We start from the raw sequence: 20386 nt of genomic DNA, 5'->3' as shown, positions 1-20386 counted from the left end.
AGCAACCAAACAGATGAGTCCAATGGATGAGGAACCACTATTGGAACAAGATAGAAAGGACAAACAGGGAGTGTTGTAACTAATTGAACCTGTTTTACGATCAAACTGTAACACCTTTTAATGTTTTGTTTTTTCATCGGCACAGCGGTGACACATTATATAATGTGGTCTGAGATGCATGCCCAGGAACGCATAAGTAATCCAGTTGGACACTCTGCAACACTGAAGTGGTGTGTGCATCTTCTCATTTGGCGAGCGCAAAAGTCCTTGCGTTTTACACTCCCTAGCACATATGCTAATCACATATAACAGCGCGTGCTCGCTTCCACTCATGCCCCGGATTATCTTATTCTTGTGACAGATTTAGGCCTTTGTGCCGTCTCCTTCGGCGTTACATAATCTGACGGGTGAGAAAAATCCTGTCTGAAAAAAAACAACCCCACAACACCCCACAGGTTCAAATGAATAGGCTCCAGTGTGTTCCAGATTATGTGTGTGGGAATGAGCCGGTTCTGCTCTGAGTCTGCTCATGAGATCACATGGTTGAGCCAACAGCACCTCTAGCACCACAGTGTTGAAGAGTGCACACAGAAGGAGATACATCTCCCCAAGATGCTCTATTTTAGTTGTTTTATTGTCATGGTCCTGCTCTTCACGTCCATGTATATGTTTGCGTTAACTACCCTCTATCTTCTAGGACACAGGCATTAGACTTGGGTCTAATGCTTCCCTGTTAGATTATATTCTTCCTGCGCCCCTCATTCTTGCTCATCTCTCCGTATGACAGGCCCTGAGACAGGTGGTCAACGGGAACCACAGGGGCAGTCGGGCATAAGAAATCAGGCTATCAGATACTCCCATCAACACCAGCAGAGCAATTAGACCTGAGAATCCCCCCTCATTTAACTGCAAGTCGGCCTCACTGACATCTTGTTCAAGCAGGCACATACATGAACTGACATATACACACACACACACACACACACACACACCCAATAGCCGCCCTACACCTTCCACATCTCCAAAAGTAGAAAACATAACATGCAGAATACAATAATCGCTATTAATACATTTAAAATTAATTTTTAAATCATCTTTTTGTGATAAATATTAATTCTGCTCAAATGAAATCGTCACAGAAAAAGTGTCCCCGTCATGCTATTCCTTGTTAGTGCTGAAAACCAACTATATTCTTGGATGTCCATAACGATTATAACCATATGTAGACACTATGCAACAAGCCTGTCTGCTATGCTTGTAGCGCTAACCAGAATCCCATCGACAAAATGCAGCGCCATCGCAGACGAAGAGAGTGACGCATTGCAGGTACAAACAGACCAATCAGGGCGAGGTATTTCATGCCGCTACGTCTTATGCCGTATCACACTAGCAGAATGTATTCATACGCAGTTATCTAGAATGAAAAAGATGAGCTTTAAAATGTGGAAATTAAATTGGTAAATCTTTAATTAAATTATATTTTGGCATCAACATATGTTATTCTTTTTTACGTGGTGATTATTGTACTACAATCAGTTATTTAAAGTTTGTATTGATTGAGGGAAGAGGAAGTTGGCGGAGGGATCTTAAAAGAGGAGGAGTTAAAGAATATCCGTTAAAGGCGCGTCCAGTTGCTTTTCTCTCAGTGCACTGATAGAGATTTCCAGTGAGCGTGTTGAAGTTGATCGTTACTGTGATCACTTACGGATTTATTTGTAAATCAGCTGCCCCATCTTCTTCGAAATGGTAAGGGAACCATGTAAAACGTTTACATCTGTTCTTTGCATGCCTAAGATAACAATTGGTTTGTTTAGGTTTTCGGTTCTATCAAACGCTACGTCACGCAGGCAGTTATAACAGCGAGGAGACTGCAGCACCGGCGACGAACTAACGCCTGATCGTACTACCTTATGCCTTATTACGAATTATTATGTGATGTTTGATGTGTACACAAGGCCAACCTAGCCTTGTATTGTACCAAATTTGTTAAACAATAGCTGCTCTTATGAGGTTATCCTGCCGGGCTCTATTATGGCCTAACGCGATAGAAAAAGTATTTATTGCAAATTATGTTTGCGATCTAAATTGCTTTTTTTTTTTTTTAGCTGCATTTTTGTTTTTTTCCTTGTCAAATCGGTCAAACACCTTACCATATTGGACGGTGGTCCCTGCCTTGCCCCTGAATACAAATTCCTCCTCGGCGTGTATCGTACTGAATACTGCTCATAGCCAGGGAGAGGCAGTAACGTTAATCTTTCCCGGCTACTGATACAATTTACCGCCAAATGGAACTCATTCATTGTCTCGTGCCGAAGGAGACGTTAACGTCAAGTGTGCGTCGTTCAAGACGAGCTGGGGCGTAAAGGCCTCGATTGAATCTACTAGCCTATGTTGACTCCAGGAAATACTTGTAATGCTGGGCTAATCGTGTCAATGTCGATTGTAGGAGGGGTGCATGTTTTGCGTTGAACACTACTGATTCTTACAATGCTAACGGTAGTAATCATCTTGCGAGAATATGGTTGTGATTTTTAAAAATCTGTACGTGTAACGTTAATTAGGAAGCGTATATAAGTTCTGCAGGCTGGTTCATGGTTTTTGGAATTAATACAATTGTGTTAATTTGTTTCCATATTCAGGCAGACCAACTGACAGAGGAGCAGATTGCCGGTAAGACATGGATGATTTGAGTTGCGGCACGTGGCCTATGAAATGGATCCTGACAGCCCTTACATTGGGATTATACTTCTTCCTTTTAAGGCTTCCTACCTGAAGGCCAGCTGGTCATAAAATCCAAGAATGAATGAGCCAGTTGTTTCCAATTGGCTGTCTAGCGCTCAAGGACTTCCAAACAGAAACCTTTGCATTTTCCTGGTTGCCAAGTAATAAATGATGTAATCATGAGTACTGGGTGTAAGGAGTTGTTGCAACCACAACTACATCCTGTGCATGTGTCGCCTTTGAACTGGGCGTGTTCTCCCAGTAGCCTCTTCCAATTGGACTAGATTTTTCTAGGCACAATGCTCAAATATGAGTAACTCCTTCCTAAGGCGCATTAATCCCAATTAGAGCGTTCAGTGGGTTGTGTCTTGAATGTGTGCTTGGCCTCTAATTATTTTGTATTGACTGCCACGAAATCCTGGCATTGTTTGGATGTCTCAGTTTTTCCATTTATGGCCATGAGATGGGAGTAGTCAGTCAATCCAAAGCATCTTTTAGTCTATAAATATTTAAATGAAGTGTTCTCCCTTGTGCTTTGAGCCTGGAAATGGCAGCCTGAAGCTATGTGGGCTGCTGCCCTCTGGTCCTGTCACACTTGTTGTTGCCATCTGTACTCCTCCACACCCATGTAGAGAATGCCAGCCTTTGCATTCTCGTGGATCCTTATAATGTCTTTGTTTGGCCAGAAACGGCTCCAGTGTTTTCAGTAACAACACTTGGCTTGTGTGCAATTTAAACAAGAGTGACTCAGTGCCCTTGACTACAAGCTAATGTAGCATTATAATATTTCTAGCTGCCATACTAGATTTTTTGAACATACCAAATCACCTAAGTAGAGCAGATATTTGTTATGATTTCTGCCCTACCAGTCTAAATACGTTTCCTTGTGTTTTTTAATTTCAACAGAATTCAAGGAGGCGTTCTCGCTCTTCGACAAGGATGGCGATGGCACCATCACCACCAAAGAGCTGGGCACTGTCATGCGCTCACTGGGCCAGAACCCCACAGAGGCTGAGCTCCAGGACATGATCAACGAAGTTGACGCTGATGGTGCGAGTCAACATTGGCCCTGCTCTGCGCTGCTCTATTGGGAGGACTGAAGAGTAGCTCATGAATTAATGCTAATGTTTCCTTCTTGCTCTTTAGGTAATGGAACGATAGACTTTCCAGAGTTTCTGACCATGATGGCGAGGAAGATGAAGGACACAGACAGCGAGGAGGAGATCAGAGAAGCATTCCGTGTCTTTGACAAGGTAGGTTTGTGGTCTGCATGACAATCAGCCTTGTATGACGATGAAGCATCCTTGGTGTATGGACACTAACTCTCCTCATGTTCAGGATGGCAACGGCTACATCAGTGCTGCTGAGCTGCGCCACGTGATGACAAACCTGGGTGAGAAGCTGACTGACGAAGAAGTGGACGAGATGATCAGAGAAGCAGACATTGACGGTGATGGTCAGGTCAACTATGAAGGTGGGTGTCTTTCACTGACGGTGATTTTTGGTTCTAAAACATCATTCCTTAGTCACTGAATACTGAAATAATTGTATTCCATTTTTTTCTTTTGCAGAGTTCGTACAAATGATGACGGCGAAGTGATGGCCTTGTACAGATTTCTTATAAATAATTTGCCTTTTTTTCTTTGTGTAATTTATCTGTAAAATCTTAATAGCCCCCCTCTCGTCCCTGCCCCTTGCTGTCCAAAGGAACTGCATGTAAACTGCATACGCTCTTGTCCCCATGTCCCTTTCTTTTGCTGTCATGGTGTTTTGGAGTGACGGAGCGGTCTTGCAACCAGATGCCTGTGGAGGCCTTGGCTGGCCAGAGAACTTAAAAACCTTCCTCTCATGTGGGCACAGGCCCCTCCACGCATGGCGGTATTGGAAACCTGTCTGCTGGTTGTCACTTGGCAACGCTGTTGGCATGGAAACGATGTGGAGAAGCTAAACTCTGCATGGACTACGGACAAAGTATATATGGAAAATTTCTCAGCATTGCACTACTGCAAAAAAATGACACGGGTGTATCTCCTAGGTACTCGTACAAACTCTTTTTGTATCTGCTGTTCTATATACCAGAAATGACTAATCTTACTATGCTTTTTAATGTTTTACTCACTACTTTTAATTTTTCTTCTTTTTTTAATGGTCTTTGGCCATGCCTCAAATAATCCATTCCAAGTTGTATATTTTTGTTTTACAATAAAAGTTACAATCTACCCAGATTTGAAAATTGTCTTGTTTTCTCGGTTAATATTTGTATATGCTGTAATTCCCATTTTTGTATTTGGGGCAGAATGCTCATTTGACTTCTTTTTTTTTTTTTTGACTCATTAAAGATGTTTACTGTTTGAAGTATCCATTGTTCAATGTCCCAAAATACTCGGAGGAGCATCAGCCAATGCCCCTTATAGTTCCAATTTTGGATGAAGTCTGTATTGTCATTAAAATAAAGGCAGAGTGGGTTCAAAGGATTTAGTGTTCAAGAGCATACAATTGTACTCTACATGAAAATTGCTATCTACTGGCTAGATGGGCTATGTGCACTCACTCTGTCAGACCACCTGCTAGGAAGATGAGTAATGTCTTACTGGGCATTTGACCACAATGATGTGGCACCGGGCACTAGCATACATCGGTAACTTTTTTCCTTCTCAATATTGAGTTTGTTACAGTAGCTTGCAGATACTAAGTTAATCATTTCAATGACTGAAATAAAGCTCTCTTGTGGACGTCTGTATTGCCTTTGTTTCTGGTGCATGCACTAGATTTGACACTTTAAAGGCTGAGGAAATTCATTAAAATGTCTGAGCATGTTCAAATTGGACTGGGAGCATAATTTTTTGCAAGTGTCAAAGCGACCACTTAAACTTTAAAGCAGTTTCCAAGAAACATGTTCAGAATTTAATGATTCTCATTTTATGTTGAGTGTGTAACCTCATGTAGTGAAATCAGGCATTGAAATGTTATATCCTGAAGCTTGTTATGTAGAACGCATGTAGAGGTAGTCACATGAGATTTCTTTTCCTAGACAAGACCAGTAAACAAATTCCTAGCTTCTCAGAATCATATGTTCCATGTTGCCTAGCAACAGGGGTGAATGTTGCACTTTCGCTCTGAGATTCTAGAAGGCGCTTTTGAAGGTTGTTAGTTTAGCTGAGGGGAGCCTCTGCATGTGTGTGTTTGAGAGCTGTATGCCAGGACGGTTGATACTTGACACACTGAAAAAGCCAGTTTGTTTGAAAGGGTTGGTAACGAATCTCCAAAGATAACCACATCACTTTATGAGACTTGTAATGAAGTAGAGATGGAGACTGTTTGGCAATGCACCAGAGAAGTTTCTAGAGTCAGTCGGGTAGAAAACCATTGTGAAAAGATAAAATACATAATTTATACAACCTGACATATAGCAATCAAATACTGACCATTGACCCTTAAATGCGAGTAAACCATGCTATGCAATATAATTGTAAGCTAATAACGGAACTAGTATTTCCTCCCTTAAATCCCTTACGTCAGGCCTGTTGGTGTGTCTATACTTAGCCCTCCACAGGGCCAACTTGTTTAAAAAATTGATCAATGTTGGAACTGCTGCTATAGTAACAGTCACAGTTAAGCGGTGGTCAGGTGTCACTGGAACCCAGACAGCGAACAATCGATCAATACGGTGCAAGAGCAGAACAGGGCCACATGGAAAATTATTAGTATCGCTTCCCTCAGCGACATGGCCGGAAGAAGAGGTATAATGGCACAGGTGAGATTACCCACGACCTATTTAATTAAGAAATCGTGTAATCACATGTGTAAGTGTATTGAACAAAACAACCGGTTGAGGCTGTTTATACTGCAATGTGAATGAAACTTCTAAGAAAGTGCTTGTTTCAACATTGTTTTTCATTTATCTCAGCTAATTCAAATCTTCTTTAAAGGAAAATAATATGAAGAGGGACCTCACAGGGCGTGGAAGCTGGTGGCTGGAAACATTGAAAGTAAGTCCCTTTATGATGGAAATGCAAAATGGTTTGTATTTTCTACTCATTTTGAAAGGACAATCAGCCTGTAAGTATTACATCTAATGTCATCTCACACACAAGCAAACACACACAATCACACACACACACACACAATGGGATTTAAATGTCAAAAATTGAAATCCAAACGCCCTCTTCTCAGCTCTGTCTCTTTCAATGGATTCCTATTGAATAGATGGACTTCTAAAATCCATAGGAATCGGGGGGGGGGGGTCAATTATTAATTGAATGGCTCATCTCCCATCTCATCCCTTGAGGACACACCCATCCCGGGTCACTATCCCATCAGGAACTTTCTGGAAGAAGCAGCGCTGAACCCCGTGAGGAGGACCTTTGGCTTCAAGGCCCCGGGCAGGGAAGCCCGCAATGTTTGGCCACGCCGGGGGGAACTGCTGCTTCCAGGGGCCTACAACTACACGGACACCATCCAGGAGGGCCTCAAGCGCCAGGCCTCCTGCTCGTTTAGGAGCTGCCCCCGCTCACACAACCTCCCCCATGGCATCAGGGACAAGGTGAGGCTGGGTGGGGGTCATCCCCATGGGTCATCCGCAGTAGGGCTTGCACATCAGAATGCATTATGGGATGTGTTTGCTCCGCCAATTTTGAGATGGCAATGACAAATTATTTCACGCTTAATTACTAAACAATGACCGATACATCATTACTACCAGAAACAATGGTTGCGTTTATTGCAATTTGACTTGGTGTACAAGCCCTATAGGAAGCCATGGTGACGATTGAGATGGTGTTACTCTTCATCACAGCTGTTTCCAGTGCTTTTAGGCAAATGTTCAACAGTCCACCACTGGCTATCCTCCCTTTTTCCAAGGGGGCCATACATGGCTCCCGTGTAAGTGTAGTCCCTCAGGTGTGAGAACACAATGTGCTAGTATTGATGTGTTGGCAATGTGTTTTACACTGTCCTTGCATGGTATGGTTTGTGGCTACGCACAGGATTTCGCTTATTACAATTTAATCACGTTAGTTTAGTTATGGCTGACGCAAGCAGAGTTTTTGATGAGTAACCTAATAACCAAAAATTGGGACATAATGTTGTTTGATAAGCAATAAGTGAGCAATTCAATTTCCATAGCACTCCTAATTCTAGGGAAAAAAATATTGAATCTATGCTCGTGCTTTTGATGTTTTTTTTGTTGTTGTTTTGTTTCCCTTGTGGTGTAAGGATATAAAGACGTCTCCATGTGACAACAATCTAATGGAGAGGCCCGTGGAGAAGACTCCTTGCAAGTAAATACCTTGTGTGTAGAGTTCCTTTATCTCTCTCTCTCTCTCTCTCTCTCTCTCTCTCTCTCTCTCGCCATAACTCTCTCGCCCTCGTTTAGACATGCTGTGGTGAATCATCCATAACCGTCTCATCTCTTCTGCCTGGGATTCCACGCATCCTCTCTGCTTGGTGTTTCCTCTATCACTACTTCCTGTGAGTGTTCCCTCCTCTCGTTCCCTGTCCTCTCCTCTCATCTCCTCTCCTTTGCAGGCATGTGATGTTTCGGTCTTCAGTGCAGCGGATCAGCTTTCCGCCAGTGAGTATCCAGTCACCAACCGTTATTATGATCAGTCTCTCCATTGGCCCCAAAAAGGATAGATTTACAATGCACTTTTTCAGAGGGATTGGGGTAGCTGAGGGGTATTTGAGCGTTGCCGGCAGCTGCTGGACGTTGAAAGAGAAGCAAAGACACTAAGACCTCCCCAGGGCGTTATTACAGCCAAAGCAGGGACTCGCAAGCTGCGTTCTGCTTTTGGCAGTGTCACGGGTGACTCCAAGACCAGCTTATTGTCATAGGTTAAGCAGCGAAACATTCCCAGTGCGGCTGTTCCGCAGTGGTGCTGTCATCCACATGAGCAGATGACCTGAGGATGTGTATGGGCTGGGGAGTAAAAGGGCAGTAAAGGTTTTAAATGAGAAAATAATGGGTTGTTACTCGTCGAAGAATCTCTCACTTCACTAAGCTATGGAAAAGTGGAAAGCATTTCACAGACTAATCTGAAAGAATAAGAGGGGTAGTGAGCATCTCTCTACCAAACTGCACCATCTATTCAGGTTTGTTGTTTAGCTATATCTGCATCGTGGAACCATTGACAATATCATATAATCTTGTTACAGTGAATAGCTGCACTAAATTAACCAGAAAAAAATACAGTCAAAACAGTCAGTGAGGAGCATTTTGAGCATACATTGTTGTGAAATTATCTTTATTTACCAATTCTGGCAACAGCTTTTGTTGGCTCTTTAAATCCTTGTTTTGATTTCGATTTGTAATCTGGTTATCCTCACAGCATACAGTTCTATTTATGTTTTCAAGTGCCATGCAGTACGCAATTAAAAGGAAACATCAAAACACTCATAATGCGCTCTATAGATTTCCATCTAGATATCATTTCTACACATCCCTCAGAAGTAGGGTCTGGTCTGTATCAGATGCACCAGAGGAAAAGCCATCCGCGCCTCTCTAAACCCATTGAAACACACACATGCACACGCATACACACAGACACACACAAACATCCGCATACATACACACACACACACACACACACACACACACACACACACACACACAGACAGACAGACGGAAAGACAGACAGACAAACAGAAACACACACACATACACAACACACACACACACGTATCCCCCCCCCCCCATCCCCCAACGTGGTTAAAAAAAGATTTGTAACATTGACATGGTTAAGTGTTATGGAAGGCTTGAGTGGGGGGTACAAACAAAGACACAGAACAGATTATTTCACATATGCGAGAAAGAGAGAGAGAGAAAGAGAAAGAGAGAGAGAGAGATGAGGTCTTGGTCAATCTCATGAGATAAGAGACACATCAGGGGTCATTTATTGTGTGTCCTCCATCGGCCACATTGCTCTGTTCTAACAATAGATTCTCAGGAACCTCCTCGTGTTCACTGGACTGCTTGATTATGTTTGTTTCTCTGATCCCAGCTTAGCCGCAAGGTTTTCATTATTATGTTCAATTAACTTATTGACTTAATCTATAGTTTTCATGACACACTGGTTAATTAAAGGATAACTTCAGGATTTTTCAACCTATCACCGATCCTATTTTCCCATACGGTGTAGTTTTTTTTTAATTGGTCTAGTATTGAGCGAGGCACTGCAGCTGTAATCCGCAAAACAGACTGTATTTTAGTCCTCAGGGGCAATAGCACCCCGTCAATGTATTTCCTCTCAAAGTGCTTGTTTGGGCGCCTGACAGGCTCAGATTGCTGTTGTAAGTGTCTGACAACATGAGAAGGATCCCTACAAAGAAATTCAACCTTTTGCGTTACCTTTCGCTTGACCCAGGCTGTTTGGTTATTGTGTCTGATCAAGTCACGCTCGAGCGTTAGTCCTGCTCTGAAATCTTTTTATTTACAGGAGGAGAATGTTACATGAAGGTAATTAGTTGTTACAGGAAGAGAAGAGTGGAAAAAAAATTGTGCTAGTTGGAGAGAGGAATGCCGGTGTTGAACGACAGTCAGTTCAGGGTTAGGGTTAGAGTGTTATCTGAAAGATTGGGTGAATGAGAGGTGAGACTATAAGGGAATTTCCTGGAACAGCGCAACAACTAGATTTCCGAGGGAGTCGAGGAACCGACCTGGTTCAACGCATTAACAAACAGACCAGTTCAAGTAAAAAGTCGATTTTTTCTGTAGGGATCCACTTTTTAGAGGATGTTTATAGACGGGCACTATCCCAAATGATTACTTCTTCGTCAGAATACAGGAGAAACGTTCTTGCTTAACACTTGACCAACTTTGACCAATCAAAAACTGTTCTAAAACCTTTACACCCAGAACGGGAAGTAGGGTCCAGGTTGAAAAATCCTGCAGTCATCCTTTAACCAATCATTGGCTTCTTCCTGGGCCCATTGCAGAAGGAGGGGCCAGCTCCGGGCTGCTACAACCTGCAGGCTGCCGCACCCACCAAAGGAATCACTTCTTGTTTTAAGTCAAGACTGCCACGGCTACACAGCATACACTCAGTGAGTTACTCTGCTGGTAGTCTTAGACTCCTAGACACATCTAGACTGCAGCCATTGCTGCCTACAGAGAAATACAATGTGGCATATAGTAATATTAGGTAGGAATATGATTAGAATAAAATAACCAAGTAATCTAAACTAATACTAATGCAACATTTAAGTAGACATTTTTGTGGTAGGCCTGTGTGGTTGAGAGGGTAATTGCATATCAATGTGTGTGTTTGTGCATATGTGTGTGTATGTATTTCTGTGTGTGTGTGTGTGTGTGTGTGTGTGTGTGTGTGTGTTTGTGTTACAGAGGACCCCAGGACCGGGGTCTTACCTGCTTCCCTGGCAGTTGGGCCCACACCCTAACATCGAAGCGATGCCGACCCCAGGTCAAGGCCTCTTCTTCAGAGACTTATTTTAGGTCAACCAACACAATACACCTCCACAGCTCAGCGACCTCGCCTGTATGCAAGGCCTTCCCCTGAATAAAACCATTGTGACCATTGGTTTCAATGATGTCTTGTTATTCACTAAAGTCCTATATGTTTGTTTTAGAACTGACAGGGGACTGAGGGGTCAGTGGAACCGTCTACATCGTATTTTTGTTTTAGTTTGTTTTATTCTGCTTGAGCACATGCCAGTCTGAGAGGGAGGGATGCCTGATCTTATCAGCTACACAGAACCACTTTATTCCACCTAAGTACTTCTTCTTGGTAACGTTCTCTCTCTCTCCTTCTCTTCCTCCCTCTCTTCCGCCTCTCTCTGTTGGCATGTGAAGCCACTGTGCCTTCCTGTTATCTCTGCCCTGCAATGCTCTCAGGAGGTGGAATGCGGCGCAGCCATGCGTCACATGTGCCTAGCCTAGCATGGTATGCCCCGCTCTCGGATAACACATTCTACATTAACACATTCAACCGGTTCCAAGGAAGAGGCACACTCAATGTTAAAAAATAAATACCTACAATTAAATAAATTCAAATGACACAACGTCTATTCTTATCTCGGTATCCCTACCTACCTACTATCTCGCAAGCTCTCTTTACTTGGGTGAGATAAACAGATAACGGAAATTAGCTGTACCAGTGTGTACCTGTGAGTATATATACATATGTAAAGGTGTGCTTTTGCTGTTACATGTTGATCTTCTTTTGGTAAACTTAGACACATCTTTTGGCACCATTACTCCGTAAACTAGGACCTGTCTAATTATGTGTCATAACGGCTTTTCAGGTTTGGGCAACAGCTATAATGAGACCTCAGGAAAACCACATCCAACCTTTGCCTTAGAAGCCAACCAGCAGCATGTAAATGTAGGATTCATAAATTCAAAACAGACAGACATAACATTTCACTGAACCTTTCAATCAATGATCCAAATGTCACAAGCAAACCACACCCTGTCCTAAACAGATGGAGACCACAGGCCTGGCTAGCATCCTAACAACGAAGCACAATCTAATCCAAACCTGAAGAATCAAATAAGGCTCCTCCTCCTATGTTGTGTTTGGTAATAATAACCTGTTCTACTAATAAGAAACACATGATATTATTTACAGCAAAAAAATGGCAGGTTGGAATCCCCAATCAATGAATATGTGGGGAAAGCATGAAAAAAATCGATGTGAAGACCATTTTCATGGTGTGCGCCTTAGCATCACAGCTAGACATATTTTCAATTTACGATTTTCTTTCTCCAAAAAACGTAATTGGCACAAATGCATCACAAGGGGGCGAATACACCACATGACACGTCAGGACTACTGGAAACATACTGATTGACAACCTTGAGCAGAATGACATCTTGACAGCGGATTGACAACCCCATGCAGCTTTGGGTCAGGGTGTCTACGTAGGCTATCTTCTAATTCAATTCAATTCAATTTTATTTGTTTAGCCCTTTATCACCATTACCGTCTCAAAGGGCATAAGAGGCCAAATATTTATGACACTTATGATCTTATCGCCCAATGCGCTGGCCCCCATATAACTACATTAGCTTGCAATGTTTTAGAACTTGCCGGCAGTAAAAAAGTGAAACAAATCTGTAATATCTTCTTTCTAAGAACACACAATGTGAATTAAAAAAATGTACTTGCACGAGGCTCTTTAATGTAAGATATGATGTTCATTTCCCATTATCTTGAAATAAAGCTAACTCTTTTAAGTATCAACTACCTTTATAAACACATAAAGCATGTGGATTTGGGTTTAACCCGAAGACTATAGCATACAGGGAACTATTTCACTTCAATGTATGTGACTTGATAGTAAATTACTCCAAACTTGGTTGGCCAAATATTTCATTATAGTACAGCTGCAGTCCACTGCGGTATGTTGATTGAATGTCAATGTGCGGCTATGTTGCTATTGATAAGAAGATCTATGATTCAAATTGGTTGCTCTGAAAACACGACATGCCCCTCATTTTGTGTTTGGTTTCCACTTTTAGATACAGCCTCCACTAGTTTGGTTTAAAAGATGATTCATTCTCTGCTGAAGCCAGCAAGCATAGACCCAGAGCTCTAGCTCCCTCACTATCTAGTCTAGCTTTCAAGGCTTATATATGATATTCAGGGCTCTAATCCATTAGTTTCTCCTTGTTCCAACTGTGGACATAATTGGAAGAACGCTGTTTGTTAAGGTTCATCCTTGTATATACCTTGTATGTAAAAATATAATTCAAGCCGTAATAATGAAGTACAAATACAATCAGTGAAACAATAACAAATATGGAGCAGAACCTCTCCCGACCAGGCAAATCAACAACGAGCTATGTTATTTTATTCATGAGCATCGAGGGGAAGAGAAAAGATCCTGAGACTCTTCAGTAGAGAGTCTACGCATCAGGGGAGCACACACACAAACACACACACACACACACGCACGAACACACACGCACACACACACGCACACACACACTCACACACGCACGAACACACGCACACACACACACACACACACACACACACACACACACACACACACACACACACACACACATGCATGCACCAGTGCAAGCGCACGATAGCAATGTTTTGCATGATGTATCGCGGCACACCTCCCGCGCTCCCCGGCCCAGACCTTAATCCCCGGGCGCTTTGTGTTTCATCAGCTGAAGCCGCTGGACGGGCTGAAGTGGCCCTGAAGGAGCGGCCCCGCTGCTCCCCCCTTGTCCTTTATTTAGGAGACAAAAGAATGCACACTTCCGAGCGGGGAGAGAGGCTATCTTATAAACGGGCGGCTCTGCATGCAGCCTCCTGAGGGACGCCCTGGCGCATGAGTACACCATGTTGTTTCACAAGAGGCAGCGAGAGGAAAACAGACACAAGGAGGAAGGGACAGATACTTTATGCATGGTTCATTGTGGATGTAAGTGTGTGTGTGGATGTGGGGTTGAGTGTGTGTGTGTGTGTGTGTGTGTGTGTGTGTGTGTGTGTGTGTGTGTCCACCAGCGGTCAGGGCACCAGGAGTCCCCGGTAATCCCACTCTGTCAACCCCCTCTGCCTCCCTGGGTCCTGGTTCCTCCTGATCTCTGACACATTGGCCATACTGAGGGCTTAACACCCCGCCGCTCCGAGCGCCCTGCTGAACCACAGGCATGACGGGACCCCGGCCCCACACACACAAACACAATTACAATCTCCATTACATGTGCCATGCATAAACACATATACACAGGCACACATACACACATACACACACACACACACACACACACACACACACACACACACACACACACACGCACACACACACTGACAAACACAATCTCCATTACATGTACCACGCATACAACCACACACAAGGCATGCAAGCGCACAAACACACACCAACATACAAACACAATCTCCATTACATGCACCACATATGCACACTTAAAAAATACACACACACAGGCATGCAAACAAACACATATAAACACACACATACACACAACCTCAAAAACACAGACAAACATACATACACAGGCAATGACACACACACACACACACAAACACACACACATACATACAAATACACACACTTCCCAACTTCTATTACAAATCTCAAAGTTAGATTGAAGTGACAGGTTTTTGGATGGTACACATAGTGAATAGTGAACACCCACTGATGATGAGTTGCATTGGCAGTGCGAGGCGACTTCGTTTACACATCGTCAAGAACTCACAATGAGCTCTGTGTTTCAAACAGAGGACATTAGACTTTGTTGACTTTCGACAAGTGATAATCTGGTGATGCTGATCTACATTTTGGCTGGAATGCAGAACCTGCAAATTGGGATTTTCTCTGGTCATTATGCTGTTAGAAAAATAGACCTTTCTAGAAGAGCAAGAAATTCCGGAAAAACTCGCACAGTAATGCGCGGTAAGTCCTCTCCGAAGGTTGGCAAACAAACACAAACTACGCGCAGCACTTCCCTTGTCCATTGACATCGCACTGACCCAAAATGGCGGAGCGGTATCGCGCAGCCTACCTAGCTAATTTGACTGTCTTCACCTATTCATAACACAACCTCTTACAGAAACTCATCCTCAGCGAGTCGGCCGGGCGACGTGTGGTTCAGACTGGGGGGTGTGGGGGGGGGGGGGGGGGGGGGGGGGGGGGGGGGGTGGGCAAAGGTGCTGCTCTGACGTGTCCTTTGCACCCAGGTCACATTCACTTTCATCGTGTTCGCTGCCAACCCACGGTGGGGCGATGACTAGCCCACGCAAGAATCCAGTAGATGGCATGATGACGCACAGGCTGCTGTCCGGGTGTCCTTTTACCCCTGGCCAGTGACAGACACATTGGTGGGACATTACCGTTCTATTAAATGACATATTAAAGTTTCATCAGGTCCAATGGGTGGCGGTTTCACAAACAAAGATGGGCTTTTGGGGGGGATGGGAGGGGGAGTAATGGCGCTGGCATCGATGCCAGGGATGTGGACGGCGTCCAGGGAGCGCCGGAGACCGATCAGGTGAGAGAACGCTTGATTGATGGAACGGAACGCGAGGCCGGGGCCCGGTCGCCTGATTGTTGTCGGGAGACCAGGTGATTTACAGGCTGCTCATAGTCTCATAAACATAGCGTCAGAGGCAATCCAAATAAAGAGGTTTTATTGTAGCCTACCCGAGCCCGCAGGTTGACCTATGAAAGATTCAGACCAAGCCTGGGGGGGGCATTGCTTTGTACTCTGGACTGGTGAAGGACGCGCTGACACTCCTGCTCTTACCCTGTGTTATTTTTCAACCAGGGACTGTCCTCGCAGTCCTCGAGTATTGGTTTTTATTGTTTCATAGTTGTGACTCATTTTAATAACACTTCTTTATTGGTGTTTACAACAATACCCAGCAGCAATGGTCTAAATCTAGGATATCTCGGATAGATTCCTAGAAACAGTCACAGTTTCTTATGTATATATGTAGTACATTTACTGGCCTGGTCTCTGTCTTTCTCTCTCTCTCTGTCTCTCTCTCTCTCTCTCTCTCTGTCTCTCTCTCTCTTGCTCTCTCTCTCTCTCTCTCTCTCTCTCAAATATATAAACATTTAAACATTCCCTCCATCCATCTTCTTTATCTGCTGCAGCCCATCCCAGCCAATGAAGGTCTAGAGGAGGTGTCGCCCTAAACAGAATCCGAATCCAAATCTGAGGAAAAGTATTGCAATTGATTTTCTGTTATACAATGCAATCCCTCAACCTATCCTTTCTCCGGCACCCGCCATGTGAGCTGTCACATGAACCCAATAAGAAGAGGATCTAATGTCAACAAGAGGGTCGTTGTATTGAGCCCTGGCTTCTTCATGTCTAGTCTTTTCATGTCACGCTTCCACACGCCATGAGGCACACGGGCGGCTTATAAAAAGAACGCACACAAGGCTGTGTACTGTCCACTTCTCTCTCCCTGTCACTCTGCTGTGTTTCTCCTAATTTAATAGAGCCCCAGGGAGATAAGCCAATTACACCTGCCTGCCACTGGAGCAGTGAGTCACCGCTGACTCGACAGCGAGCCTGCTGCAACATGCCAAGGGTCCTTGACGGTATCACCCCCTCATACACACCTCCCCTAACACCACACACACACATCCCCTACTACCACACACACAGCTCCCCTACAACCACACACATCCCCTACCACCACACACATCCCCTACCAACACACACACACCTCTCCTACCCAACCACACACACACACCTCCCCTACCACCACACACACCTCCCTACAGCCACACACGCATCCCCCACCACCACACACACCTCCCCTACCCAACCACCCACAACATCCAGCCCACAGAGGCCGGGACAGTCTTAAGGGTTTAGGGTTTTTGACTTCCAGTCGGAAGGTTCTGGGATCATAGCCGACATGTTTAGGCATGCTTGATTCTTGAGCAGAATGCCTAACCCCAATCAGCACTACCTGCTAAGGTATCTAAAAGGATTCACTGTAGATTGCTTTGGATTCATCTGCTTAATGACTCAATAGTAAACAAAAGGTAACATGAAGGCACTGAAAATCCTTACACAAATTACTACCTCTGTTCTCTGCCCAGATTGCCATTAGGCCCGCTGCTGGCTGCCTTGTTGTGCCAGAGCGGTTGGTGACCACACACGTGGCCCCATAAAGACCCCTCTTTGTGTGGGGGACAGGCCTCACTGGGCCCGGCCCGGGTCTCTCTTAACATGGCGCCACTTTGGACACAATCAGGTTCTGTTGCTCGGGAACCAGGCTGCAGAGCGGAACAAACGCACCTTTGAAGACACACCTACCAACAGATTTTTCTGGTAGGCGTATCTGCTGGTTGGTTTGTCTGTGTGTGTGTGTGTGTGTGTGTGTGTGTGTGTGTGTGTGTGTGTGTGTGTGTGTGTGTTCTTGATGGCTTGGCAGCGGGGGGAGGGGAAACTACAGGTGTCAAATATCCAGGCCCAGTTAATGTCTTCCCCCACACACACACACACACACGCACACACACACACACACACACTCAAACACTCAAACACACACTCAAACACACTTTCTATGCTCCGATAAAGCAGCTTCAGAGTAACCTGAGCTGCAACCGTGTTCTTGCATTATTATAAAACATCATAAAACATTCATAAACACACGCACACACAGCCACCCACACTTACACCAAGGAAGAGACAAATTCTCTTGATTGTGTTCACTAATTTCTGGCGGCTGGTTGAGTCTGCCTAAAAATAGCTAGTGCGTTGCATGTGCGTGTGTCTGTCTGTGTGTGATTTTATTGTTTGTGTGATTGCATGTGTGTGCAGTGTTTGTGATTTTGTGTTTCTGATTATATGGTGTAGGGTTCCATGTGTCTGTGAGTGTGTGTGTATGTGATTGTATGTGTTTGTGATGTTATAAGTGTGACTGCATGTGTATATATTTGTGTGTGTTTGTGTGTGTGTGTTTGCTTATGTGGGTAGCACTTAACAATAACTGCAATGTTAAAGTTGCAGATAAAGTAATAGTAAAGTGAAATCTTGGTGGATTAGCGGGAATTTATAAAGCTTTGTTCCTACATTAATTCTCATTAATAATTAACAATTCATAATCAGTTATACAGTTATGAGATAATGGATTGTGAGACCATTTTTAAAGTATACGTTAATGAGCCACAAATTATTTACAATGCAATGATACTTTAAAAAAACACAATAATCCTGAGATGAACTCCTACCAACGGCTGTCTCCATGGAAACATAATGTAATTTTAGAAACGTAATGTTGTTGTGTGAACTGTAATTTCAATTAAAACCTCTGTCCAAATAATTGGGGTTGGGTTCATGGGTTCAATTTCGCAGAAATCTTTATCCGTGGAAATTAGATTTTTTGAAAGGGATCAATGTCACGTGAATTGTATTGTAAACTACGACCTGTGCTCCAGATAATTACTATTGTCTCTCTGGTGCAGTGTAGGAACCTGTTTGTGATCGGTTCTGGAGCTATGAGTTCAACTTCCACAGAGGGCTTTCTCCATCAGATTATATTTTAAGAAAGCTAATGACCAAGAGTCTCATCTGAATTGTAAGGTCAATTATAACCTCAAACACAATCATAAACAGTGTCTCTGTGTTCCAGTACAGAGAGCTGCTGCCTATCATTACCGCAGAGCCGGGTTCCAGTCCCACCTGGAATGTGCCCCCAACTAATTACAGATTTGAAACGGTGTGATTTGACTTGTATAGTTTGTGGATGGGTGAAGGTAGAGTGGATGGTTGGGTAAATAAATGAGAGCTATAATTGTAACATTGTTCTATAAAATATATGATATTTACCACCCCCTCAACCATCTACTGTCTCATCTACCAATTCCTTCTGTGACTCAGCCACCACACCCATCCTGACCCATCCATCCAGCCCTCCAACAACACCCACTCCTCCATTAATATACGCTCATTCATACAAATCTACGCCCATCCACTACCTCAATTAATTCACTCAACCATCCATCCTGAGACACTGGCTATGATCTAAACAGACTTTAAAATTGATTTTAAGATTAACATGACATTGTTTCCAAAATGTAACTAGGTTTCCAATGAGAACATTGTTGGTGACACTTAAACCCAGGTCTTCAAAAGTGAGAGCAAACAGCTCTCCCTAGCGCACACCACTAAGACACTGGCTATGATCTGGTCTGAGTATATAATTGACTTTACAAATCACATGACATTGTTCCCGAAACTGTACTGGGCTTCCATGGAGAGCGTTCTCTGCGGCATGTCTCCAGGACTGATCACAAAGAGCTCTCCACTGCACCACGAGACATCTGCTGTAATCTGTTCAGGGGATTTTAATTTATTTTCAGATTCACATGACATAATTTCCAAAGTGTCATCCGTTTCCAAGAAGAACTTCCTTGGTTGGACTTGAACCCAGGTCTCAAGAATTGATTACACCACAGCTGTGCCAACAGCGTCACCTAGATTCAAGCTGTGATTTGGTTGAAGTTTTGATTGACTTACCAATTCACATAATTTTCAAAATGTAATGATGTTGAACAGGAAGAAGTTCTCGGCAGACTTCAACCGAGGTCCTAACCAACAGCTCCCTCGACCACGCCATGAGACGCCAGCTATTATTTGATCCAAGATGTCTTTGAATTAACCATTCACAAGAGACCGTTTACAGATTATACTCAGTTGACAAGGACAAGGTGTTTTTGGCAGGATTTGAACACAGCTCTCTGGACTGCTCCACTGCGATGCTGGCTGTGATTTGGTCAGAGTTTATAATTGAAATTAAATTTGACTTTATATTATTTACCAAAAAAGGATTCAAAGGAGAGCATTCTTGGCGGCACTTGAACTAGCTTTGCAGTGCTGATTAACAGCCCTGGATCACCCAGCAACTGATTACCATCAGCCCTCTTGACTGGTCCACCAAGACAGAGAAGCAGGCTTTGATTTGGTCTGAGGATTTAATTTACTGTAAAATTCCTGTTTCATTGTTGTCATGAGGTTTCCAAGGATAGCATTATTGGCAGGAATTTAACCCAGGTGACAAGCTTTACAAATCACATGACATCGTTTCCCAATGTCATTAGGTTTCCATGGGCAGCGTTCATGGCTTGATAAGGGCTGCATCTGAATCTTCACCCTATCCTGCTAAAAGTATACCAGACTGTAGGCCGTAGTACATAGTATGCA

General features: G+C 43.7%; 3 protein-coding genes across 3 annotated transcripts in view; 2 read left to right on the top strand and 1 right to left on the bottom strand.

Annotated features, from left to right (window-relative positions):
• ttc7a (tetratricopeptide repeat domain 7A) overlaps window positions 1-20386 on the bottom strand; it is a 197803-nt gene that overhangs the window by 137908 nt on the left and 39509 nt on the right. The window lies entirely within an intron of this gene.
• Window positions 1630-5076, top strand: calm2a (calmodulin 2a (phosphorylase kinase, delta)). The gene is made up of 6 exons (XM_079730735.1): window positions 1630-1746; window positions 2640-2670; window positions 3628-3771; window positions 3868-3974; window positions 4060-4195; window positions 4293-5076. Exons 1-6 carry the CDS (start codon window positions 1744-1746, stop codon window positions 4319-4321), a joined length of 450 nt encoding a protein of 149 aa, XP_079586861.1. The 5' UTR covers window positions 1630-1743; the 3' UTR covers window positions 4322-5076.
• Window positions 6446-11170, top strand: stpg4 (sperm-tail PG-rich repeat containing 4; the record flags this gene model as incomplete). Its single annotated transcript, XM_079758760.1, has 7 exons — window positions 6446-6475; window positions 6651-6710; window positions 7010-7264; window positions 7936-8000; window positions 8248-8293; window positions 10654-10761; window positions 11060-11170. The coding sequence occupies 7 exons, from the start codon at window positions 6446-6448 to the stop codon at window positions 11168-11170; spliced, it is 675 nt and encodes a 224-aa protein (XP_079614886.1).

Source organism: Pollachius pollachius (genome assembly GCF_949987615.1).
Source record: "Pollachius pollachius genome assembly, chromosome: 2".
In the NCBI taxonomy this organism is placed as follows: Eukaryota; Metazoa; Chordata; class Actinopteri; order Gadiformes; family Gadidae; genus Pollachius; species Pollachius pollachius.
The sequence above is the reverse complement of the archived record's forward strand: the minus strand, read 5'-3'. Positions and strand labels throughout refer to the sequence as shown.

Bases quoted from the DNA above. Each gene is read 5' to 3' on its own strand.
- calm2a (XM_079730735.1), top strand. The intron at 3,975-4,059 runs GTAGGTTTGTGG...CCTCATGTTCAG, and splicing joins CATTCCGTGTCTTTGACAAG to GATGGCAACGGCTACATCAG. The intron at 4,196-4,292 runs GTGGGTGTCTTT...TTTCTTTTGCAG, and splicing joins TGGTCAGGTCAACTATGAAG to AGTTCGTACAAATGATGACG.